The sequence below is a fragment of the Onychostruthus taczanowskii genome, unplaced genomic scaffold (genome assembly GCF_017590055.1).
Source record: "Onychostruthus taczanowskii isolate IOZ18803 unplaced genomic scaffold, ASM1759005v1 scaffold1, whole genome shotgun sequence".
NCBI lineage: Eukaryota > Metazoa > Chordata > Aves > Passeriformes > Passeridae > Onychostruthus > Onychostruthus taczanowskii.
This window is the reverse complement of record NW_024496525.1, coordinates 34,262,198-34,289,072: the sequence shown is the minus strand read 5'-3', so window position 1 is coordinate 34,289,072 and position 26,875 is coordinate 34,262,198. Positions and strand designations below refer to the sequence as shown.

Sequence of the window (26,875 nt, the reverse complement as noted above, 5' to 3'; positions counted from 1 at the left end):
GGTACTTCTGCACGTGGGAGAGGATGTGGTCTTGAAGGAATGCTCCCAGTGATGGCAAGGACCCACTCCTAGCAACGTGCCTGTTTGAACAAGTACCTGGATTAGGCAGTGGGATTATACACAATGTGGAGTGTGGAGCACCACATGAGTAATGCTTTGGGATGGATCCATAAGCTGTGATTAAAGGGAAGGTGACATTTCATACACCTCTCACCTAATCTTTCCTTGCTTGAATTTCATCTCTGGACAGTTTGGGTGGGGGACTCCTGTAACTGAGGCAGAGTTGGCCATGTAGACACTGGCAGAGCAGGTTGATCTGATTTTGCTATTTTTGCTCTCTAGAGGAGGAATCAAGACCTGACTTGGGTCAGAGGGAGTTTTTTACTTCAGCTGGTGTGGATGAATTTGTCAAGAGTGTAAATGTATGGGAGTACCAGTGGTATATCCATGTTAAGGGACAGGCAATGTTCACCCCACTCTCTTTGTGCTGACTTGCAGTTCCTGCAGGAGGAGCAGGAGTTTATTCCTGCGGTAGAACATATAGCTGCTGGACTATGAATCATAAAATTCAGCTTATGTTATCCCACAGGACATGAATTCGACTGCCTTACACTTCCTGGACTGACTTGCATCCTACAGAGCATGAAGGGTGCCAGTAGCAAGCAGTCACTGTGAAGGATGAATGTATTTTGGCTTGGGATGATGCTGAGAGAGGAGAGACCCCTCATGTTCGGAGCATTTTCTTTGTGACAGGATTGCAGACTAAACACTGTTGCTGAATACTGGCCAGCTTCCTGCCACCTTCATGGATCACACACAGCTCCTGGTGTTGGTGAGGGTACAAAGAAGACAACCTCTGTAGATCACCTAAATGACAGTACTCACAGCAGGAGATGGAACAATCTGCTTCCATGGAGGTGCAGAGGGACCAGGACAGGGACAGGAGAGGGAGTGGGGCTAAAACTTCTGTTTAGCCCAGCTTGTGTGCACGGCAGAAAGCTGTGTGGGGGAAAGAGCTGGTGTAGTACAGGCTGTTATCTCCCCACAGGAGGGGAAACAGGACGGGGCTTGACTCCAGGCATAACTTTGGTCTCGTAGAGAGGCATGTTTGCTTTCTAACCTTCCTGCAGCCTGCTGATAACTCCCTGCACAATGCAGCCCTGCACAGATTGGCTGTAGAGGTTTTTAAGGAACTGCTGACCCTGGTACAAGCAATACTGTTTGTGACCAGGGATGAGGAAGAAGAGAAAAGAATGGCATTAGTTATCTGAGCGTTAAGACTTAGGCTGCAAGTTCTATCAAAGGAAATGACAATTAAGATGGAAAACAAAGCACTTGTAATTACTTTTGTGGAAGTGTAGGGAGGAGGCAGAAATGTGGGGTTTGCAGGAAAAAGTTCTGCCTTCCGAAACTTCTGAGCTGTTGGTTGCCAGGATAAAGACCAGGAGTTGGTGAGCAAAAGGTTTAAGCAGAGGGGAAGGAATACACTGGGTACCCCTTGGTCTGTAGCAGCCTGTACATCCATCCGTGAAGTGGTTGTAGAGACACCTGAGAAACTCTGTTCAATTTCCATTAGAGACCTCTGTGTTGTGTGGGCTTGTGTTGTTAATAACCACCTAAATGATGCAGGGAAAGGAAGGAAAGCTGACTCACAAGAAGCATGTCCAGCTTCTTTGAGGCTCTTGAGGCTCGTCAGCAATGTGCAGCTCTGCTTGCAGGAATATTTGGTGAAATATGCAAGTTCAGTAACTGAATGAAATTCTTCTAGCAAAGCCAAGCTCAAGGGTGAAGGTGGTTGTGTATCATCTAGGTACAAGGTGTTTCTGGGGGAGGGAGGCACAGAGCACTTGGAGGGTACTTCAGTGTAACCCAAGGGTGTGCTGCTTTGTTTCCTGCCTTTCCTCCATCTTTAAAGGCCACAGTTCATCTTGCCAAACTATATAACGTAACTATCTGCACGAAAGACAGTTCTCCAGACTCCTTTCATAGTCACTGGAGAGGAGCACACGCTTTTGAGCCATGATTCATCCACACTGAGTTGGACATCTAAAAATACATTGGACAAACTGCCCTAAAAGTGCCTGTTCCTCTCCATTGTTTCTGCTGAGCTCAAACAAAGAGCACTTATAGAGGTACTGCTCCTGTGGCTGTTTAGTGTCTGGAGAGCTGAATCTCGGCCAAAGTGTCTCATGTCCCAGCAGAGCATCTAGGAGGGCTCTGTGTGTCCTCATTTCCACCAGACTCAGTGTTGGTTGTGCAGTATAAGGCGTTTGGCTGAACCTGAGACTGGGGAGCAGGCAGCAACATCCAGTTTAAATCCACCCTTCACCCCTGGTCAGTCCCTGGACTCAGACGAGCTTTGGGCTGGACCTGACAAGCTGCTATAAGAGGCCGAAGGGGATTTGCAGAGTGGAGTTTTCAAGGTCGCACATCAGGTTAGTGGCAGAGGTGGAAGCAGTGAGGACACTGGGCTCCCTGGGGTGGTGTGCTCCTTCCCCTGCCCGAGCTCCTCGCAGCTGCCTTGCAATCTGCTGCGCTCCTTGGGGCAAGGCTGGCACTGGCTCTCAGTGGTGGACAGCACCTGGTAGGTACTCACTTCATTTGGCTGGAAACCTTCTGCAAAATTGCATAGGCTCATCCTCCTTTGCCTGTTCTGTGGAAACCCGGGGCTCCTGGAATATTTCTCTGTCTGCTCTGGGGTGCCCTGACCCCCAGGGGAGCACTGACTTTGACGCTTATGTATGGAGAATGTTTCCTAGACTTCAAGATAGACCAGAATCCACAAAAGTGTGAAATAGATTATAGAGAGTAGTGTAGCTGTATCACTTTATGAGAAATTTAGATTTTGGGATTTTTACTATGTTGTAAATGGAAGCAAGATGGAGGGCATAGAGTGTTGTCCTGGCTTTCTTCTTCGTGCGTCTTCTTCCTTCTTCTTCATGGGTTTGGGTGGCATTTTGTAATTGGGCAGAAAAGTCTGCATTGTGGCTCTTTGGGATCAGTTATTGGGTTAAAAGGGAAAATAATCTAGGTGTCAGCTCTTAATTGGATAGTTTAGTCTTAAAAGACCTTGTAATAAGAGATTGTTAGCCATTTTGTGCCTTCTCATGAAAAGCTCCTGAACTCAGAGTAGTGAGACTGTTTTACCGATAAGAAATAATAAATACTTGAGTCCGAACTTGGACTACTGTCTCAAGTGCCTTCAATCCAGATCAGAGAAACCCACAACTGGAACCCCCACACTGTTCTTTCTCTTGCAAACATCCATAGTTCAGCACAATGCTGAGGGTGACTGTGTGTGGCTCTCAGTCGCAAGCACCTGAACCTTGGGGTAAATATGCAACAGTTCAGTCTTGTCGTGGTCCTGGACAGCAGGTGTGGCTGTTCCCTGGTGGCTGGGTGATGTGTGGAAACTCTTTAAGCAGACACATCCACAGCATGCGATAGATAGATCTAAATGCAAACCTCAGGTAGCCACACCCTGGTCACCTCTGAGATGTTGCTGCCACCATTGTGTTGTTTAGCAGTCTGGAAAAGAAATCAACAGCTCTTGTAGCAAAAGCCTATCTGAGCTGGTAAACCAGGTAGGCTAAGGGTAAAATTTCTAATATTTGGAGAACTGGTTCACAATAGAAAGACTTCCTTTGCTAAATGTCGAGGGAGAGACTTTGTTGAAGAAATTTGCTTGTGTAGCAAAGATATGAAGCACAGACAGGTACTGAGTGCTAAATGGATCCTGCGCACGTCTGATTCCAGACAAATACCAGACTATTCTATCTTTCCTGATACCTGAGAAAGAATATGATAGCCATGAAATAGAAAGAACGTGTTGTCTGAGCCAGAATTTGATTCCTAAAGTTCTTCTTAGGGGGTCTGTGGGTGAACTCCAGGAGGTGAAACAGATTGCAATTTGACCCCGGAGAGAACAACTGGGGAGAGGAGGGAAAGAGCAAATTATTAAATAAGAGCTGGGAGAAAAGCCAGTCTCCAAAAATAAACTTTGAAGATCAATTCCAGGTATTTCCTGGCATTGTCATCCTGCTTCTTCAACTGCTCAGCCTGTAACAAGTGGTTTCACAGTTAAGGCTGACAGGTTTAGGGTTGTTTGGTAGGCTTTTTTGGTTTGTCTTTTTTTAAGAAAAGGAGTGTATGATAACCAGTTTGCAGTGTTGTTTCTTATGCAAAACTGGGTGGAATGTTGATGACGAAATACCCCTGGGATGGAGAAAGCAAGAAAGCAGAGCTTGTTATTGTAGGAGGGAATAAAGAGCAGGACTGGCTTTGTTTTGGAGAAGTAAAAAGTCCGGATTTTCTTCCCAATTACATGTCCAGGTCACCTCACGAGTTCCTCAGGGGATGGAAGTGGGTATCTGTGCAATTTAGTGTGAGCAAACAGTGTTCCTGCAGAGCAGTTATGCTGTCCTGGTGCTGTAGGTAGCCTTGGAATGGCTTTACAGGTAATGTAGGTGAGCAAAGGCATCACCTTTGCAAAGCTCAGAGGTGACTGAACGTGTTTCTTCTTGCAAAAATTCTGCGAGAAGCCAGTCCAGGAGTTCACTGTACTGAAAGCCAGTGTGTGAATTGTGAGGAAATGGAAGCATATCCTGTTCCAAGGGCTTGTGTTGGTGATCACATGCCATCTCCCTGCTGGGGTTTCGTTCTGGATGGTGACTGCAAGAGGTGTGTCCCTAAAAACTGTCCAGAGACACCTCGGTGGGCTGGAGCTGGCTCGGGCTCGGGCTGGGGCTGGCTCATGTCTTACCTCACCTGCTTGGCCCGGGACAGGATGGAGCAGCAGCTCTGCTTACGCAACACGGCCTCTGGTGCTAGACTGGGCTTGTCTGTAAGTAACTTCTGTGTCAGTAATGCTGCTGCCTTTCAGCCAGGGAGATGCACGGGGCTCACGGGCATCTCTCCTGGTTTGTCTGCGTTGTAAGAAATCCCGATTCTCAAAGAAAGCAGCCTGGACACCCCATGGTTCAGACTTGGATGGGAAGACTGTTGTCACCCTGAGTGTGCAGAAGTGGAATGCATGATATAAGTAAGGCATTCTTTAATCTGGGCTGCTTCTAATTTGGAGTACTTGGCTTTGCAATTGCACCTGTATTTTATTTTTTTATTTTGTGTAGCAAGAAGAGTTTATTCTAGCAGTTTACTGTGCAACACTAAGCTCTTTCTCTTGGGTTGTCTATGAGCCCTTTGGCTGTTTGGTCTTTTCTGGCATCTGCACTGGCAGGAGTAACAGTGTTTGGCCAGGTTTTCACTGCACGCCAGAAGTTACTCTGCAAGCTTGAAACAATGCTGTAAATCAGAGATGTACATTTGTGGGTTTCTTTTCTTTCCTCTAAAGCAGCTAATTCTTTCAAAGCAAAGACAAAGATATTTTATTTCTCTTAAATGGTAAAGGAAAGTGCTTTTCTTAGTGGAGGAGGTCCTGCACAGTCATTGTGGGAGATGCCACTGTTGAGGGGCCCCTTTTCTATGTGCAGAACCAGCACAGGCATGCGAGCATGCAGGCTGTGCTTTCAGAAAGGCCGCTCTGCCCACAGACCTTGAAGTACATGGGACAGAAGGCATAAAACAAACAAACAAGACCCTGAACTAGCACTTTGAAGGGAATTTTCATCTGGAAGAATTATAGGGAGATGAAAAACTCATTCTTTGGAGAAGCAGCCCCTCCAAGTCAGAGGAGAGGTGTGCTGGGGAAGCATAGTATCTTGCATTGCTGTAGCCTTGACTGGATATGCTTCAGAGAGAAGCTGGTGAATTCACAGCTGCCAAGCTAGGACCTATCATTTAAATTGTAATTTGCCCTTCAAATTTGGCAAGCTTCGTTTGCCATTTGCTTGACAAATCTCCCTTTTGTGTTTTTCTTCTGCCTGCATAAACCAGTGAGAACTGCTGGAGAGAGCTACTTGCAGCAGATTCCTTTTCTCTGCTATATTTAGTGGTCACAACAAGTTTGTGATCCTTGCAAGAATACTGCCAAAGTACATGGGTTTAGCTTGAGACATGCCCTTTCTCTTTAGGCTCCCAAATCCACGGTGCAGTTCACTTTCCTCCCCTTTCTCAGCTCTGTCTTCGAGGTCTGTTGCGCAAACATTGCTCTGCTGCTTCCAGGGATTCTGCTCAGTCAGAGCAAGTCCCTGCTTTAGTGAAACTCCTGTGTTCAGATTGCCACTATCCCTAGTGGCTTTCTCTTTTCCTAAATTCCTAACAGAGCAGATTACTGCTCTGCAGGAAGGTCTTTCTGAACAGTGTTATGATTTAATTTAGAAACTTCAGGTCTTTTTATTGCTTAGGAGAGCTTTGCTCAACAGAATAATGTGTTTGTTAACCATCTGACAGTTTCCTTTATTTGCAGAAAAAGGGAATTGGAAAGGCAGTGGGAAGGAAACATTTGTATTCCTTCAAAGGCATGATATTACTAGGAGCCTGTTTCTCATGAATATCCTGCCATTAATTCCAAGCAGGTGTAGTTGTTATATATTGCTTTTTAAAATATCTTTACCACGTAAAGTGGTTCCAGTGTGCCTGTGGGTCCGTATGAAAACTGACTTTCAGTTGCAAACCAAGGGAGGGAAACACTTGTAAATAAGAGTATCAACTTATTGCAGTGCTTCTTGCTTTGTTAGCGTGGGCAGTATCCTCCGGTTTGTTCCGATCAGGCATGAGAACTGTAACTCTCTGTGATTACAGGCCATTCCCGCCCCCTTCCCGTCCCTTCCCTACTGTACGGCCGGACCCGGGCCAGGAAGGCCGAGGAGGGGCTGTGGGAGCGGAGCTGTGTGCTGGGAGCTGCCCGGCCCAAGGTCAGGCCTGTCTGCGCCCTGCGGCGCTGCCCGGCCGCGCTGCGCCCTTTCCCCTTCCCACAGAGGCCAGGCACGGCGTGGCTGCTCCCTGGCTACAGCCCGAGCCCAGCTCGCCAGGGCGAGCGGCCACGTAGGGCTGTCTGTCCCGGGAGAGGCTTGTAGGAGTGAAATGACAGCGATTGTCGTCTTGCCGCCTGCGTTCCTAGTTAGCCCGGCGCGGAGGAGGAGGTGGTGTTTGTGCTCTGGATGCAGCTCCCAGGTGCAGCACGGGTCTGGAGCCAGCCCGTGTTTTGGTGTTGTTTTTGTGATAACCCTTCCCCACAGCCCCGTTATCTGCGGGAAGGCCTTGGAGTGCTCTGCCTGGCTGGGAGTGCAAGACCATCCCCTGCTCTGGAAAAGCTTTTCCATTCTGGCCTCACAGCAACAGATGACATGGCTTTTTGGACACAATTGGAAGCTTCTGAGCATAGCACAGGTAGTTTTGGGCTGGGGTGTGCCCATGGCTTTGTGTTTTGGAGACTGAATTGTCGCCTGAGCCCTTGATGTTGATGGAGGCATGAAGCCACCACGGTGTTTTCGGCTTCCTGCATAGCAGTGGACCCTGGTGTGATCAAAGTGTATGCCTCCAGACATTCAAAACTCCTCTTTTTCACCTTAACAGCTGTGATTTCAAGTCCTGACCAGTTATTGTGTTTATTAGCAATATGGAAAATCTTTGAAACCAGTTGAAAACTGAATTGTTTCTGCAGTTTTAGTCAGTGTGCTTTGGCACTGCCTTCCCACTTGGGAACAGATAAATATGAGATAGGCTCGTATTCTGAGGGCAGGTAATTGCATCGTGCTCCTCTGCGGGTCAGCCTTTGTGACTGTGTGACCAAGGCTTAGCTCTGTTAATAAAAGCATTTCTCTGTGTGTGTTAACATCAGCATGGAGTTAGTGCAGTTTTCAAACTGTGTAATTGTACCAGGATGACTGATATATTACCACCCCCCCAAAAAAAAGGAAAGGTCAAGAAAGACACTTAGCTAACAGTGTTTTAAAATTGATTAACACAATGAGAGGATCCATTGTGCTTCTGTAACAGGAAGTGTTACTGATGTGCAAATCAAAGACAACCTAGCAACATTTGCTGGCCTTAAAAATGGTGTGGCTTTTGTATACTCATATGCTTCTCCTGGCTGGTTTTCAAAAACTATAAATAGATCACTGGGAAGTCCCTGTATAACAAAAATGTACTGCTGCTGCTTGTCATAAATAAACTTATAAGAGCTGCCTTGGTCTTGCAGCTCTTCTTCTTTGGAGGAGTCCTTACTTGTCCACTTGGTTCCAGAGCATCAGATCACATGAGACAAGATCATTTCTGTGGCAGTGAGGTGCAGCTTCATGTCCAGCTCTGCACCTCCTGAAGATCTTATGTTCTCCATGCTTGGTGTTTTGCAGATCTGTCTAATGCTCTCTTGGCTTGGTTCTACCTGAGCAGAGTTGTTCAGTCTTTTCCAAGCTTTTCTCTTTTGGATTCCTTCATCTCCAGCTACTGACAGCCAAGGCCAGGCTTATTTCAACTTCATCCCAGGCAAGGCAGAGTCTCTCTGATGCCACATGCACTAATACCACTTATTAAAAGACTGGCTGATACCCATCTGACTGCTCTTGGGTGTTATGTAGGATCAGGAGGCTATAGCCTCTTTTCTGTATCACCTTCAAAGGGATGGGAACCTAATGGAAGCACTTTTCTCCCTCCAGGGAAGAACAGAGAATATGTCATTATTGCATATTGGATCATGACAAATAATTATTTTTTTGCCAGACCTAGGAAGTTGTCACTTCCTCAAGGGAGGAAGTCAAGATAGATCTGTCAATGATGTTATCCTGATTTTTGCCATCCTGAGGAATCTGGCTTTGAAGGGCATGTTTTCTGTGTGATCACATTCCAATTGGGAATGTGATACAGTCTGGGGTGGCCCAGAAGAGCGATGTTGACAAACACTTTAAAGGTGGAAGGAATGAACATCAGTTTGGAGTAGGATCTTAAAAAAAATAAAAGAGTGTTTAAATGCAAAGGTGATAGAAAATGCATCCTTGAAACAGAACTTTCTCCCACCACTGAGTGAAAACATGGTGAAATCATTGTAAATGAAGTCTTGAGGAGAAAGCAGGACCATCAAACTGAAGTGCTGTGTAAATTTCTCAGGCTTAACATAGGTGTGACTACATTAGAAATGATGGGAAAAGAAATATTATAAAAGAGCGAAAACCAAACCAACTTCATGTGGGGTTTCCTGTGATAATTATTTAGGTCATGAGGTCATGATTTGGATGCCAACAATTTACCTTTAGCGAGGCTCTGTCAAACTTCCGGAAAGATAGCTTACCAAAAAAATCTGGCTCAGTAGCACTTTGCAAGGCTCAAGACTCACACCTCTGAATGTTGCTTCTTCTTTCTGAATCTAAAACAAACAGAAATTTTTGTTAATAGCCAAAAAGGAAAGGGTCTTTGGTTGGTCAGCATTGTGGAGCTCTACTTCCTTTGGATTGGTTCACAAAGATAAAAATCTGCTGTTTCTGTTCATGATGTTGGCTTGGCTCAGTGCATGAGTAATAATAATCTGTTGCTAGGAACAGACTTCAGTTTACATGGAGAGGCCTCTGTGGAGGGCAGGTCTTTGAGTCCCTGAGTGGGTCATAAATAATCAGTGGCACTTCAAAGGAGGAAAAGTAAAAACAAGCGGTTGGAGATGCTGTGAAAAGATGTCTGCAATTCCTATTGCAACACCAGTGGAAAGCATGTAGCCAACATAATTGGGAAAGTATGGGGCATGGATCTCCAAAGGCAAAACCAATGAAGCAGGGATTTACTGACAGTGGGTTGTAATATTCACATACCTCTAGCTGGGCTTGTTTGCAAGGTATCTGCTGCTTTCAGCTTCAAGGAGTGCAAAACTGAGCTGATGTCATGGCATATGATTTCTCAAGATTGGCTCCTGGGGAGGGCCTTGAGGGTACATCTGTGCAGGGATGTGCACAGGTTAGCTGTGAATTGGAGGCTAAAAAGGTCCTTACCTGGGACAGTGTGGAAATCACAGCAAGTAATTTGCCTTGCTTCCTAAATACTGTGCACAGCTGCTTTGTGGAGGTAGCTTTAAATTATTTGATGAAATGCCCATTTCCTGTTTTAGCTGTAGTTACAGGCATTGTTTTTGAAGATGGCAGTGGTTTAACTGCTGGGTTTTCCATGCCATGGAATCTTACCATCTGCGGTACTTGGAACAGCTGAAAGCCAAGGTTTGCAAAGCACCCTGATCTGAACTAATGTTAAGGCTGTGAAATCCTTTCTAATGAATCCTCTAAATCCTTCTGAAACTTTTTTCACCCTTTCTTCTGAGACAAGAATGTCCTTATAAAGACCCTGCTTAAGAAGAGCATCTCTTAGGTCTCATTAGGACTTAAGCCTCATTGGAGACAAGGTATTTAAATCAGTGTTGTCTATTCTCATGATAATGGAATGCAAAGCCTGGGTATGATTATTTTCAGGTTAGTTCCTTGAGATTTGCAGTCTGCTACTTGCTCTTGGGTTTTTCTCTTATCAGTATGCCTATGTGTGTATGTTAATGCCCAGGATTTTCTGCAATCTGCTGGCTAATACCAGCTGAATTTGGTAGAGGAAGGGAAATTACAGTAGAATTGATGTGGTACAACTGTGCTGATATAATTTCCACCCGTATTTTTAGGTGCCTGTTGTGGAAATAGCTGGAGAGGTAGGGAAGAAGTAGGGTTGAGTCTTAGGAGTGCCCTCGTCACAGGGGCAACAAGAAAAGCTTTTGTTGATGGTTTAACCATCTGATCTGTGGATTGAGCCCAAGTGGCCAAGAATTTGTCCCATGGAGAACACCATGGAAAGCTTTCTTCTCCAGGAGGACATTGCTAGTGGCACCTTTCTTGTGTGATTTATCTGCGTTGGAGAAAAGATGAGCTTGCACAACAGCTCTGGTGCAATTCACATAAATTAATCCACAGGAAATGAATTCTTTGGAAGTAGGATCCCAGTGTGCCTGGAACTGCCTCTTTGTGATACTTGCAAGGCTGTCCCAAGGTGAAAGCAGTTAATGCTTTTCTACATTAATGCTAGGTTCTCCAGACAGAGGGAAGGACAAGGTCATTCTCTTCACCTTTGTTTTTATTCCCCAGTGACAAAGTGTAGTTTGAAAGCATTTGATTTATTTTTCAGCACTGTGGGTATGTATTTCCTAGTCATCCAGCATTTCTTGGAGGGGAAGGGATTGGTTTAGCTCTGCAGTTCATTGAGTTGTTGTGAAACAAAATAATTGACTTAAATATGAAGTAGAAAAGATGATCCTTCCTACTGCCAGTGAAAGCCATTGCTGGTTAGTGGTTTTAGACTCTTCAGAGCTTGACTGTTTCAGACTCTTCAGGGACTGTAATGATATAGTTACATTGACAATGCTGTATTTGAATGAAATTTGGGGCAGGGAGGTGGACAAAGAGGGCATATTGTCCCTGTATAATCTCTTCTCAAGACAATCTGTACTTTGTACCTTTTAAAGAAGAATAATCCTTGCAGGTGTGTCCTCCAAGACTGTGCTTGTCTCTCCCCTTCAAAGCAGCTGTGAAGTCTTCTCCTGGGGCAGGGCAAAATGCATCTTCTGTGTTGGATGGTGAATTGAGGGTTTGAGGGACATGAAAGCTTTAGCATAAATTTACCTGGTATTAGCTGTGTGTCTTCATAACCTGCACTGTGGATTCGTTGAGTAGATGTCTGTGTTTAAAGAAAAAAGTTTAAAATTTCTCATCCTTTTGGGAAGGAGGCCATAAATTGACTTTAAAAGAATATAAGAGCTTTTCTTTCTTTATGATCATGTGCTGTAATTTAACTTAATTAATAAATTAAGTAACAATTGAAGTTTATTCCTGCTTTGGACCTTAATATATTTTCTGCTTTGAAATCCTGGAAGTTTTATTAGCTTTAACTACTTTGCTGGTTAGAGATCTGAACTGAGATTGTGGTCCCATCACATGAAGTGCAGTGAAACACATAAAAAGAGACACAATGTGCTGTGTTGTTGCTGTAGCTGGCAAGGGTTGGGCACAGAGGAGGAACAGTCACAGAAAGGTTAAAAATACACTTTGTGTTCACACAAAGTGTTTATGAAATGTCCATCAGAGTTGTTCAGGCTCTTGCATACTTTCCTGTTATTATAATGGAATTTTTATGCCAAATCCTGCTCCTTTTCCAGTGGTCCCAGTGACTCTAGCATCATGCAAGTTGGTTGAATGTAAATTGGCTCTGCCTAAGACATTGTCTCAAATGTGGGTCCTTTGAAGTTGAACAGATATGTAAGTTTCCACTGTTTAGTAGTTTGCTTACATACTTCCCACTTGAGCCATTTGTTATCATCTTCAGGTGATGATCAAAAAACCAAATTCAAGACTTAGTCATACCCAAAAAATATTAAGGCCACCTGACATTTGGTGTTTTCAGACTTTGGGTTTTTATTGCTTAATCTTGAGAGAAAAAAGGAGGGAGTTTCCCAGGAAAGATTGCCTTGCCTTGGGCATAGCTGTGGGCACTGGATTCTTGCTCAGCCATTGCCCATCCTAAGTTCCTGTAAGAGCCCAGTTATTTATTATGGAATTCCAGGTTGGTAGGGACCTCAAGGACCATCTTGTCCAATATTTTGTGCTAAAAGCACGGTCCAGACAAGATGGCACAGCATCCTGCCCTGTCAAATCATAACAATGCCAATGTTGTGGAATCCACCACTTCCCTGGGGAGATTAATCCAATGGGTGATTGATTGTTCTATGAAAAAATTTCCTCTTGTGTTTAATCAAAATCTCCCCAGCAGTAACTTGTACCCACTACCCCTTGTGTTTTCCATGTGACTCCTTGTAAAAAGGGAGTTTCCATCCTCTCTGTGGGCACCCTTCAAATACTGGAACATGGTAATAAGGTCTCCCCTTAGCCTTCTTTTCTCAAAGCTCACCAAACCCAGTTTTCTCAGCTATTTGCCCACACAGGCCTCCCAGTAATCTTTGTACACTTCTCTCTCAGCCTGTCCACATAATATTTTGTACAACGTGGTCCCAAACTGCATCCAGTATTCCAGGTATCCTGGCAAGTGCTGAGCAGAGTGGGACAGTGACTCCTCTATCTCTACTGGTGATGCCCTTGTTCATGCTGCCCAGCATTTTGTTGGCTTTCTTGGCTAATTTAGGTACCTTATGATTTCCATCATAACCTCAAGGCTTGGCTTGTTTATATCACCATGTTCTTGTGTCAGCCAAAGATCAAATCAGTCCATTTCCTCCTATTTTTGCTTGCTAAGCCAGCCAAACTCTTGTAAAATATGGGTTTTTTGATTATCCAGTGAGGTCTGACTTTTACCTGCCCCTTGCTCAGATCTGGTGCCTTGAGTTGCAGTTGTCAGCTCTTGGTGACTTGAAGGTGCAGCAGCTGGAACCAGTTTTTCAGCCATATTAGCTAATATCTTTCTCTGGAAATCCAGAGACTCTTTTTGTTGCCTTTTTTCTCTCTGTCTGGCCTTTGCTTGTCATCAGTGAAGTGATGTCCCATGGCAGGGGGTTGGACTGATGCTCCCTTTCCAGGCCAAAGTGTGCTGTGATTCTAAATGTGGGCAATAACCCCTGGTCACACCTAGGTGCTGTAAATGTGAATTGATTGATGTTTGTGAAGTGTTCAGATGCCAGGGTGGTGAGTGCCATAGAAAATCTTGTGAGGGACTCAATAATCCTGTCACCAGAGCAGCTCTTGGATAAAGCACAAGGACACACATTGTTCAGGGTGAGGAAAGTAAAATGTTGAAGAGTTCCTCATGAAAGCATGTTCTCCTTTCTGCTCAGTGAAAGAGACAGAGCATGAGGAAAAATAGTATAGAGTGGAGTAAACAAAGGCTGCCTCATGATTCATGGGCACAAGGGAATGGATGTAAGACTTTCTCTGGCATTCCTTAATGTTGTATTTCCTGACTCATCTATTCACGCCCTTTATTTTGACATCTACTTGGTGGATGAGTTATTAATATATGGTGTGGAAATCCTAGTGCTTCTGGTGAAAAGGCTACAGTTGTGTAGGTAACAAAGCTTGTTTAAGAGTAAGCCCTTAATTAAATTTCAGCTTAATTACTTTTTGAGTTTGTTTAACTTCTGGGCTCTTGGTAAAAATAAGTCTCTGTCTTAAGCATCCAGTTCTTCCTACATGGCAAATTGAACAGTACTGCAGAACCTGGGTCACTTGTATTTTTTTAAGGAAGATATAGCATACTGTTTTCTAAAGTTGCATAGACATAGGGGAGATATCCAGGGAGAGGAAAATGGAGGAGTTGGAAAAAGAAACTCCTTCATGGGGGTTGAGGTGTAACAGAGGTACCAGACAGAGGCAGCAGTTGTGTTGATTCTCATATGATAACTGCTGCTTTTTCATTTCATCTTAATCTTTGCAGATTCTGCCTGGATTGTTTCCATTCTGTAACAATTATCCAGGCAGGAAGGGAGAACTGAACAGTACAAAAATTGAAAAAAATGAGGTTGGGCAGTACCAGTCTGAAGAAGATATTGTGAGCTTTTGTCACCTTGGCTTTCTCAAAGAAAGCAACAGTGTTTGAATTTTCCCAATCCTGGTGCTTTTGTTTTCTTGGCAAGACCCACTGGGATCCTGGTTTGTACTGTGGAGTGCTGCTGGCCACTGTTAGAAAAGAGTCAAAGGACCAAAGCTTGTGTTCCTGCAGTGTTAACAGTCACTTTATTCTGTATAAACTGGGAACAGCTGACCAAGGGAAGAAAACCCAAAACAAAATATGTATTTTGGTGCTACGTCGTCATTGTACTGATTTTCTTCCCTTTTTTAAATTTTATTTTAATATCATTTCAGTTTGGAAATTGATTGAAGAATTACCATGGAATTCAATATGGCATCACAGCAGTCATCTGCATCAACAGAGGAGCAGGCTTCCTCTGAAATAGATGATCTCCATCTAACGCTGCAAGGTAAGTCAATGAAGTTTCCTGTGCCTTTTTAATTTAGATTTTTGTTAAAAATCTCTGTCTGTGTGTACAAGTTGAAGGAAATTCTGCGAAACCTGTTTAAACTGTGGTTATGGTGAGTGTAGTTAGCTCATGTCTGTGCTTCCTTGCAGATGTTTCTGTATTTCAGGAGAGAGGCTTCAGCAGGAAAATGACAGATGAGCTCTTGTAGTACTTTCTCGTGATATTTTCAGATCAGTTGCCTTTTTTGGTACTGATGTGCTCACTGATTCTTATGCTTTGTTACTCAGAATACATGTTGCTGTAAACTGTTTGGAAAGGAACCACCAGCATGAAAACAAGCCAGTTCATTAGTTTCCTTGTTTTCAGCTTGCAGACACTTAGGTGGTTGCATTGAGCTATCTTAATGAAGCTGTTGACTACACTACTATTTTATTTATTTGTTTTTAACTACTATATCCCTGTGGGGATATAGTGGGCAAAAATGGGGATAATTTTGTGGCTTCTCAACAAATTTCTTATGAGTCAAGCCTTTGGTTCTTACATGTCATGTGTTATAACTTTTTAAGGAAGCACTCAGTGCTGATTTTTAATTATTTCAGTTTAATGGCATCTACCTGGACAGTTAAATGATGATGAGTGCATCCGACCTGGCCTCTCAGAACTTTTGGGTTGTCCTTACTTACAGGTTAAATTTCCTTCTATAAGAATTTTCTGTGAAGGTTGGCTTTGCTGTGAACATACTCAAGGAGGCTGGTCCAGGCAGCAAGACTAGCCCTGCTGAGAAGCTTGGCTTTGATGTGCTTAGAGCCTGGTCCATCCTAGAACGGATGGACTAACTCCTGTTTCCACAGAGCCATTTCCTTTTAACTCCCTCGCAATGAAATTTCCATGGTGCTTGGTGGAGAGCAAATATGTTGAAAACAGATGGTGCAAAAGAATATTCTGCCAAGTCCCTTGTGTGATTCATATTTGCACTAATGCTGTCGTTGAAGCCATGTGTTTTGACGAGTGAGTGTTAATAGCGGTCCAAAGCCAAGTGTCTTTAGTGGTGAATTTTCTTCCTTTTTGCTCATTATTGCATTTTCAGGAGAATAAGCAAAAACTTGTAGCAGACAGGAGCTAGTCTGACTTTTGCACCAAGCACAGCTTGTCAGACACACATTTGTTGTGCCAGTCAAACTCAGCCTTGGGTAGAAAGGCTGAGATGGCTGTTGTTGTGAAACAGATTTGGAAAACACTCTTCAGCTTGAAGGCAGATTTGAAGTTTCATGCCATTTTTAGGGCAGGGATTTACTTTTAATTTTTTTTTTTTTTTTCTGAAAAGCCATGTTGGTGTTTTTGTTGAAAAACACACTGATCAATATCTCATTGAAGGAGCCCTGCTTAGTAAAATTGAAATGACTGTATTTCTTTGCTGTAATAAATGGAGCTCTTAGATTGTGCTGAAACGAACACACTGCAAATCTTGTGCCCAAGCTGTCTGTGCCTGGCTGTTGTAAAACATCCAGGGATATCCCTTAGAAGTGACATGAGCAATTTTTTGTAGTGATTGAAGACATAACAAATGATACTGACACATTTTGTGTATGGAGCTGTGGCGCTGCAGCGTCTGCTCAGGGTCAAACAAGCAAATGGCAATACAGCTGTGAGGAAGCACCAAAGACACATTCCTGACATGACATATAGGGACCATTAGCAGCTCTGCTCGCAGATCTGTGGTGGCAAAGGTCAAATAAGAAGAATAGGGTCACTCAAGGAAACAGATTTTTCCATTAATAGGAATCTTGAGATGAGATTTGTGAAGCAGACAGTGATATTGACTGCTTTAAATCAATGAGAGAAATTTCAGATTCAAGGAATAGTTGCTTACAACTACCAGAAAAGCAGCTTACATTTTGTGTGACTGCAGATAGATGTAAAACTTGCTATGATCTCCTTTTTCAAATTGCTGGGATATAGCTTCATAGAATATGTCCAGCATTGTAATACACAGCATAACTGGAGACGTGCATAAAGGGAGAAGCAGGAGTGAGATCTAGTCTGGATGTAGTCCAGATATATTTTAATCTACTTTTTAATTCTTTGTGATCCAACCTTCCATTATTCCTGAAAGGCATCCCATGGGGGTAGAGCACTTGTCTAGTCTGGTTAATTAGGGCAAGATCAACTTAATGTGTCAGTTGGTTTGGTCATATACCTTTGTGAAGTTTATGCCTAAGAAATGTAACAAAATCATTAGCTTTATTTATTTTTTCCTTCCCTACCATGTGTAGATATGTTATTTTAGGTATGTTTGACTGTTATTTAAGTTACAGGCTTCTGTGAGGACAGCAGGAAAAAGAGGAAAAGAGAGGGAAAGAACAATCTCCTTTAAGTAATTAGTGGAGAGTTTACTACTTATTAGTCCTAATTATTATAGAATCTCTAGTAATTTATGGCTAGTTGGTTAATAGTGTAAAAGCTTGTTAGTGAGTTTTTAGGCAGAAGAGTGTTCAAGGGTGAACATTCAGTTTCCTTAAGTTTCCTTGGCCTAGAAGATGCTATGGAGACATTCACTGAAAAATAGGTAATAATATAACTTAGTTCTCAGTGCATCTTTCTTGTCAGCTAATTACTTTAGGAGACTTAATGAAGCTTGAAAAACGTGAGTAAAATAGGTGAAGAAATTAAAGCAGTATGTTTTCTAATGCCCCCTTCTCCAGGCATTTTCAAATGGTAAAGATTCATAAGGCTGAAGTAAAAAGCTGCAAGAATATAAACCCTTATATATGGATCTTTTCAGATTTATGTATTGCTCTTTAACCTTTACCAGTTTTCAAGCCTATATCCAGATGAGAGTAATAGTTACCCCTTCCCTCCCTGCCAAGAAATGGAAATTGCTATGAAAATGCATGATGTCAGGAATTGGCAGGCTTCTTTTATTTTCTTTTTCCCCTTCCCTCTGTCCCAGATGTTTGAATAAAATTTAATCAGATTGAGGTCAGCATTATCTGGGCCCTTTCCTTCAGCACCTCTCTGCTTCTTTGCTGTTTTTTGGTGCAGCACAACTTAGAGCAGCTGCAGAATTGCTTTGTTGCAATCCTTGCACAGCCATGTAAAAATGCAGGTGTAAAGCCTGGAGCTGGACCTATTATGGCTATATCCAGTGGGGGAATACTTAAGGGAAGGGTTTTTCCTGCCAGTCAATCTGTAGACATTTTGGTGAGCAGAGGATGCTTGACAGGGAGATGCTTCATTGCACCATGGGCCATGTTTGAAACCTGAAGTCACTTTTGTTGTAGGATGGAGCAGGCAGGAGCTCAGGGCTTGGCTGGCAATGAGCATGGGAGGAATAAAGCAGGATTCCTGTCCTGTGTCTCCTCCTCCTGTGTGTCCCTCCCGGCCCTGCATCATGGGCTGGCCCCAGAGAGGAGTCCAGCCTGCTGCTCATCCTTCTGTGAGTTGAAGAGGCACAGTCAACATCCTAAATTGCCTTTGGCTACTTGAGATGAGGAGGCACGTCAGCTGCTTGGTAAGAGAAGGGTTTCCTGGCAGAGCTTTGGGAGCTGTTGGAGATGGAGCCACACTCTGCTGCTGAGCTGGAGTGCGGGACTGCAGCAAGGACGGCTGCTCACAGATGGGTGGCTGCAGCAGGAGCTCTGCAGGGTTTGTGCACCCTGGAACTGGCTTATTGCTTGCATTTGGAATGTAAATCTCTACCTGTGGGAGGATTCAACCTTGATTTTTTTTTTTTTGTCCCATGCACAAATCTTTCCCCTGTTTTCCCCTGGGATAGCAAACACCCCTGTGTATGGTGTTTCCCACCAAGCCTGTACAGAACTCTGTTTTTCCTTTTCATGCTTGCTGAGCTAATTCAATCACAAGAGTATGTTTTAGCTGTTGGAGTTTGGGACATGTACTTACTCTTTCACTGTTTAATTTACTGCAGGGGTCCTAATTTTTGGGTCCACTTATTAATCTGTGTCTGTGTTACTGTTTATTACTGTAACCCAAAGCATGATAATATAGGAATGTGGTTGCTACAGCTGAAGAGAGTTTTTGAAGAGAACTGTTTTTGAAGAGAGTTTAGTGATAAGAAATGAATGATGCTTTTTTCATGCAGTTATGTCTAATCCTTCGTGAATGATTTCTCTTCAAGTGAAATTGAAAATACAGAGATATATCTGTGTACGGATAGGTTTTGTTGTGCAGCACGTAGTAGATTGTACTCATCTCTGAGTAAAGGGGTATGTCTTTTTGAGACCCTCTTAATTCATCCAGAGGTAAGGTAAATTAATAAATCTTATCCAGCTTTTTTTTGTTTTAACTGTGTATCTCATCTAATGGGGCCACTTGCTTATTGAAGCTACACTTTCGTTTTCTTTACCAGAATGATTTAAAAAAGTCTGTTAAATGTTTATTACAATTTTACAAGGATGACTTTTACAAAAAGCTCCCATAGAAGCTGGACAGAAATTTATTCCCAGATTATGCTGCCTGGGTGAGGAGCTGCTCTGCAGTTCCCGTAACTGCACAGCTTTGTGGCATGTGACAGGGCTGATGGCACTGGAGAGGCAACTGACACATGACACTGCCTTGAAAATATTCAGTCGTGGGTATTTTTGTCTGCTTCACACGCCTAACATAAAAAATAGATTGTATAGTTGCATAAAAGTGTTCCCTGCTAGGTAAATTGCAATTTTTTAAATGCATTATGTGATGCGTAACTGGTTAAAAACTGGAATTAAAATCCCAAAGGAGTTGATGGCTCCTGTGGCACCTGTGAGATCACTACAGTCAGATCCCTGTTTCACTGTTCCCTTTCTTTAAAATGTTAGAAAAGCCACTTGAATGTTTATCTTTAAAAGTATGTTGATATGTAGATGATGTGACTTAGTACCTTTTAAGAATTTAATCTCCACCTGCCTGTGCCCCTGAGTACTAAACATCACTTCGTGGTGTCATGAAGACTGTGGTGATTTAGAGGATCCTGACAATGAGAGCAGCAAAAGGGTTTAAGACAGCCAGGAGAGCAAAGCTTGGTGTGAACACACTTCCTGAGTTAGCAGCACTTGTGGTGAACTGGCCAATTGGCTTTCAAAAGGAAAAGGAGGTTGGAAGGTGTAGTGCAGAAAGTTTCCACTTGCTTCACTGATGTGGTAGTAGTGATTTAGTTAATATTTATGTAATATTTGGATTTGAAAAGACCCATTCCTCCTGTAGAGGTATTTTCCTCATCTTCATTGTGTTTTGGTAAACTTCTCAATCTTGACAATGAATTCTGTGTTTGTTTTTAATTGCTTAACACCATGTTGCTGAACATAAATGCTGGAAATAACCCTTTTCCCTGCTTTCCTGTCTGCAGAATGTGAAACTGTTGCTGGGTGGAAGGGAAGGGACTTCACAATGGGCTTGGGGGTTAATTGCTCACTCTCTCCCTGGATTTGCAAGTACTTAATTGTTCTTCTGATGGTTCCAATCATTTATAGAATGTACTTGCTTGGTGTATTAGTTCATATAGCACTCCTTCAGGTGCTGTCTTGAAGGAGCTCTCCTGGTTATCCCTGTTTCCCATCCTTTGGCTCATTCTGCTGCTCTGTCAGGGAGTGTGGAAATGGTTATTTTGAATGAAACTGAAATAAGGAAGGTGCCGTGGCTGTCTGTGTCCATTGGGGCTGGAGTTAGCTCAGCACAACCTTTGTCCCTGCACACATGGTGGATACACTGTGTTGTGAACAGCGGCTCTCCTGGTCTGTTCCTGATCAGCTCCCTGCACACTGCCGCAGACATAGCCTCAGCTGACCTCAGTGCTGAGAGGAAGATATAAAAATATCATACACAAGAGGTAATTCCTCCTGGTGAAACAGATGAGAAGATGACAGGCAGGCTTGTGCTCATTAAAGTGATCGCTTAAATGTTTGGGTTTTTTTTTAAAAAAAAAGCCATACAGTTGTAAATTGTTCACTGACAATGATACACAAGTCATTGTGGCAGAAGAAATCCTCTTTGCTGTTTGGTGACAGTGTTTGGTGAGTGTGGATGGACAGGCTACATCTGTTCTGCCATGATTTGCTTCCTCCAGCTCTCTGCTGAAGGAGGAGATGATCCTTTCCTTGGAGCTGCCATTCCCCCACCTCAGGAAGCGAGGCATGAAAGGCAGAAGTGGACAGTAGACTAATTTTAAGTCTTGTTTTTTCTGCATCACAGTTTAAGGCAGGCTGAGAGTAAAACAGTGGCTGGCGGTGCTGCTGTTACCCTTTCCCTCCTGGGAGAGTTCAGCACTCACATTGTCCCTGCCTTGTCCCTGTGCTCCTAATGATCAGCCTGGTTTGTAGCACTTGCTGGTAGCTCATTACTGAATAAAACAGTCATTGTCCAGCAGTGTGTATTGATTTTTGGCTATTCTACGTGACACATTGCTTGTATGTGTTATTCCTTCCTAAAAGTGTATTAACACAGGGTGAAATGTGATAGATTTTGGGTATTTTCAGATTACCAGGTTCTTATTCTGTTCTCTCAGATACACTTTTTAGCTTAGTGAGTTTTGTCCCAAAGTAAAGAGGATGATCAGGGTTTGGGGGTTTTTATAGCTTTTTTATTCTAGGTCAGTGACATTTTGAAAACTAGGGCAAGAGAAAACCAAGGTCAGTTAGAGTCCTACAAAAAGGCCTAACAAAGAATCCATTCACCCTCATAAAAATAAAAATCTGTATTAATTAATCACGTGGTATGAGGTAAGAATTGAAGAGCTTGATTAAATCATTAGCGCCTCTGAGCAGCAGCAGTGGAGGGGGAACTGGGAGGGAAAACACACAGCCTGAAAATTGCAATACAGCTGCCTGCCACGGTGCCAGGAGCACATCTGTACTGAGTGTGTGTGGTGTGGAAACCCTGACTGCTGCACTACAAGCTGGGGGAATACTGGCAAGCATGGAGTTCTGTTATTAATTCAGGAGGAGATTCTATTATTATTATTTGTTTGGGTAGGAAAAAAAGGCACATTGCAGCGGGGGCAGCAGCTGCTTGGAAGGCAGCCCAGTGGGTTGTGTTGGGTAGCTTATGGAGGGTTTAAGGTGCTCTTAGATGTGGAATAACCACCTAGTACTGTCACCAGGTGAGACATTTGCCTGAGAGCTGCCCACGTGAATCAACACTTGCAGTATCTGGCCCCTATTGCATAATGAAGCATTTTAATATGCATGTCAACCAAAACAAGGCCAAGTGTCTCATCCTAACCATCTGTAACCAACCTCAAATGCAAGTTCTTGAAATCAGCAGCAGCAGCAGCAGCAGTGTGTGTTTGGCAAGAGCTGCAGCTGCAGGAGTCACTGGCGTCAGGCAGAGCAGTCAATATTTGCTCTCTGTCCCTTTTCAGATGCTAGCAATTCCAGCCTTGCCTGCCTGATAAAATTGAGCTCAGACTCAATAATTGCAGCTCGGGTAATTGGAATGGCTCCCACGTGGTGTTCAGCTGAAGGGTGTGGTTGGCTCCTGTGCTAACATGAAGCCAGTATCTCCATGCTATTTTTGTCCTCCCTGTGAGCATTGCAGCGTTGTTTGGTCTGTGTCCCACGTGTGCACTTAACTTTCTCTTTTCCGAACAAAACCCAATTTTGTCGTGTTGTTTTTGTCCATTAAGATTGCCCTTATCTTACCCTTTGAGGGCAATCTTGGTGATGCTTAGAAAGAATCCTAAAACAATCCAGTGAGCAGGGGAAACCTCCTGCTTCATGCTCCAACAGGATGGTGGTGTTGCAGATTAGTGGAGGGCTGATGAAAGATGCCCTTACTAGAGGATGCAAAGCAGTGCTCCACGCAGGTTATGTGAATGTTTTTGTTGCTGCTCACCCGCCCAGTGAGGCAGAAGGCAGCCTGTGGGATGAGGAGCAGGAGCCTGGGTTGTCCTCAGCTGAATTCCTGTGTTTCATGAGCTGATGAAACTTCACAGAAACTCCTCTGGTCTGTCTTGGATGATGAAAAGACCTCACAACTGGGGTTTGTGGTTGCAAATTTCCAGAGTGTAGTAAAGTGTGGACATTTTCCTGTGAGTGGCATTTTCACTTTTATGGGCAGAACAGTCAATTTTTTTTATTTTTTGTTCCCAAGGGCATGGTATTTTTGGTATCCTTCATCCTGCCTAGCCTACCAAAACATACGTATCTATTGCTGAGATGTCTTGAACGTTCCTTACAATGTCAAGCTTGCCTTCAATTAATCTTTTGAGCAAGAACACGCTTTCAGAGGCAGAAGAGATGGTCTGTTCCTATCCTGTCTCCCAGATTTGTTTCTCCATGCAAGCCTTTTCTGGGAAACCAGCCCCAATGCTTGCAGTCAAGGCTGCTATGGAAAAGGAGATAGAAACGAGTTTGTGTTCAGGCTGGCTCTCACAAGCCTTTGGGATGGCTGCTGGTGGCAGATGTGAGTCCATCATCTCAGAGGCCAGTGCCTCTGTTTGTCACCTGAGACTTGTGTTCAGACTTCCAGCCCCTAGAAATCTGTGGGTTTTGTGATGTGTCTTGGAAATGGAGTGGTATTTTGGGAGGGAGAATGGGCTGGCAGGTCAGGTAATGACACTGCCCCTGACGGGGCTGGGGAGCTGCTCTGGTCCAACTCTGCTGCTCACCCTCTGCTTCACATTCTGGGGGAACTGGGCTTTCCTCCGTCTCTGCTGCCTACAGGCAGGGAAAAGCTGTTCAAATACTCTGGTTTTTGAAACATGGGCTTAACCATGTCTCCCTGTCTCCCTGCAGAGCTGCTGGTTGTGGCACCGTGAGAGCCCTGGGTGCAGAGCTGCACCTCTGTGTCACTGGGTCATGCTTTGAGTCCCATTTCACTGTTTTCTGCTGCAGCACAAGTTCAAGCACTTTCTTCTTTCTCTTGCTGGTATTAACACCCTGTGTGCTCCTTTTTGGCTGTGATGCCTTGTCAAGGCTGACCTAGAACAGAGGCTAAACAGAGTTAAAGAATAAAGTAGGGATTTATTGGATTTATTAAAAGGGCTCAATAGATACACCTTGGGCAGCACAAGAACCCAGCCAGAACTATACCCAAGATGAACCAAAATGGTCACAAAATACATGACTGGTTACAGGATCTCTCACTTTTGTAAGTTCTGGTCCATTTGCATATTGGAGTTAATTGTTCAATTATAGCTTTAGCCTATGAAGTCCTGTCCTTGTTTTTCTCTCTTCAGTCCGTGTTGTTTGTGCTCTTGGGCCTGAGATTTGGATCATTTGTCCTTGGGTCCCCAGCTGGAGAAGGAATTGTTTTGTCTCCCTACTGTGAAGAGAGCTCACCATCCCCTAATGTGAAGCTCAGAACTACACACTAAAGCAGCACATAGTCTGAAAAATAGTAAAGCTAAAACCTGAGGCATCAGCTGGATTAATAATTTGTACACCCCAGGGAGGGCCCAGCAGTGGAAAGGATGCAGGTAGAGGCTCTGTTTCTCCATGACAGACCCCTAACTCTCTCCAGCCCTTCAGCTAGCAAAGATTTCTCATGGTGTAGCTTCACCTATAGATGTGCATTTATCCCCTAACTCCAGCCTGCATCCAACTTAATGTGTGGCTTTTCCCAAATTCCAGGATCTGTCTTGTGCTGATGATGGCCCTGAGGCCTTGAAGGAACATTTAGGAATGGACAGAGCTATTGCAGACATGTTTCTCTGTAGAATTATGCTTTCACATCGCTATTTGTATTTGCTGATCTTCTGAGAAAGCCTTCATTAGTTATTCTCTGCATCCTGTAGGTTATGCTTGATGGTTGTAGAGGTCTTTGCAGTACCAATTCAGCAAGCAAGAAAATACCAGCTATAAAACAAGAGTTGAGAAAAACTGATAGTAAATAGTAACTTAATATCTGGAAGAATAGACCTTGGGTTTGAGGTGGATACCATGTGTCTTTTTGGGAAAGAGGAGAAAAAACTGATCATTTTTTCCATTAACTTTAGGGGTTTTTTTGTTTTTATTTTCCAGTCCAGCGGGAGTTTACACAGAAGAAAACCTTCACTAGTTGGATAAATTCAATATTGGCAAAGGTAAATGGGGGTTCTTTAGCAAAGACATGCTTTTGCCTTTTTCATTCATTTATGCTGGTTAGAGATTAATTTTTTTAGGAACAAATGAAATTGCTACAAGTTTTTTTAGGCACTGGATGGGAAAAGTGGCCCTGAGAAGCATTTGTTTAATAAGTGCAGCAGCACTGTATTGGGGCACATCCAAGGACATCTGTGTGAGGTGGATTTTGTGTGGATGTCACTCTCCTTACTCATGGTAAAACTTGTGGTGGATTGAGGCACATGTCTCAGGGTTTTACGAGTTTCTGAGTTTACAGTTGGTTTTACTGGGATTAGGTAAGTGTTATTCTATTATGCAATCCAAGAGCATGAGTTTAATGAGATGGCCTGAGTGACTGGTAAGTATTAAGACAAACCACATAGTAGTGCAAGTGCTCTTTAAGCTCTCAGAAAACAGCTCCTGCAGCACTTGCTGGGACTCTGACTTGCTCAGGTAAAAACAAGATATAATTTTGTTTTGGTCCCTCCTTGAGCAGAAGCTGCTGAGCTCTTGATAAGTTTGTGTTGTGTGGGTGAAAAGAGGTTTAGTTATGCAGCTCTATACTCAAATTTTTATTTAATATTAAGATCTCAAAATATGAATTAACTGCCTACTTTAGCTTTCCTTTTTCCTTTTTTTTTTTTTTTTTTTGCCCCAGACCTTCTTGAAAAATGTGAGTGCTTGAAAGTGAGGCCTAAAATTACCCTAAGAAAAGACAGAGGCAGGACAAAGAGGGGGGAATAAGACACAAGCATAGTAATGGATTAGAAGAAGCGGAATGTGGCTGTTTAGATGCAGGATTTTTATTGCAGCTTAATGAAAAAAATAAAGGATGCTAAACATTATTTAACAGCTGAGTAATCTGTGATGTTCTGTAGTGTGTTGAATTCAAAATGACAAAAGATTGAAATTTATCTTGCAGCATACCCCTCCTTATGTTGTCTCAGACCTGTATACAGACATACAGCAGGGACATTTGCTTCTGGATCTGTTGGAAGTGCTTTCAGGTCAACATCTGGTAAGACAGAGTAATAAAAATATTACCTCAATCCTTTGTCAAGTCCAGCAAAGATTTCTGGATATGCTTAAGTGCAACCATATGAATCATCCCTCTGGGGTCATAGAGCTAGTTTCAAGTAACTTATTTTTGTATCATTGACTCTGAAACACACAGAAGTAAGTTGATCCAAAAGTAACTTATGAATTTTTGATGGACTTCCCTTTTCAAAATATAGAAGAAAATTAATTTTTGCAGTTGAAGATATAACCTGTTTTTTTTTGCTTTGCAGCCACGGGAAAAAGGATTTAATACCTTCCAGTGTAGAAGTAATATAGAAAATGCTTTGACATTTTTAAAGAGCAGATCAGTGAGTATTAACTTCAAAATTCACAACTAAAGCCAGTTTAGCTAGTGGAACATTTTCTTTGTTAACAATGATCCCTTTTTTCCCTTCTTAGCTGAAGCTCATAAATATTCATGTAGCTGACATTATTGAAGGAAAACCTTCCATTGTGCTTGGCCTAATCTGGACTATTATATTTCATTTTCATGTAAGTATTTCAGCGATGTGAGAGAGTTTTAGTAGAGGGGAAAAGCACAAAAATGTGTTGACTTACGTGATTGCTAAATAAGATGAATTAGTACTGAACAAAAGATTATTTTCTGACATGTGGAAATGACATCTCAAGGAGATGCACCAGTGCAGGGCTGGCAGTGATGAACAGTGTCTAGCTGCAAATGGTAGGAAGGAAAGATAGTGAGATTTTTTTTTTTAAGTAACCAGTTAAAAAATGGGCTAAACTTTGTTTGTTTTGTCTAAGGTCTGTAATGATTAAGCTCCAAAAAGAGCAGATAGTGGTGAAGTGGCACATCCATCTCTCAGAGGCAGCCCCGTTCCTCAGTATTGACTGTGCTTACAATGTACAATTCTTGTATTTTTTTTTTTGTTTCAGTGCTAGCACCTGAAATAACACAAAGGCTATCAAACTTATTTTTCTTATACAA

The 26,875-nt window shown here is 43.1% G+C and overlaps 1 protein-coding gene across 4 annotated transcripts in view; it reads left to right on the top strand.

The window, feature by feature from the left end:
* The first annotated feature begins 4,825 nt into the window (after positions 1-4,825).
* The window catches only part of SYNE2 (spectrin repeat containing nuclear envelope protein 2), a 167,322-nt gene continuing 145,272 nt past the window's right edge, over positions 4,826-26,875 (top strand). For all 4 annotated transcript variants that reach the window (XM_041398933.1, XM_041398943.1, XM_041398924.1 and 1 more), the window contains exons 1-6: positions 4,826-4,843; positions 14,718-14,833; positions 24,790-24,851; positions 25,793-25,888; positions 26,160-26,237; positions 26,329-26,421. In XM_041398933.1, coding sequence (XP_041254867.1) covers positions 14,743-14,833; positions 24,790-24,851; positions 25,793-25,888; positions 26,160-26,237; positions 26,329-26,421 — 420 coding nt within the window. In that variant the 5' untranslated portion in view covers positions 4,826-4,843; positions 14,718-14,742. The remainder of the gene's footprint in view (positions 4,844-14,717; positions 14,834-24,789; positions 24,852-25,792; positions 25,889-26,159; positions 26,238-26,328; positions 26,422-26,875) is intronic.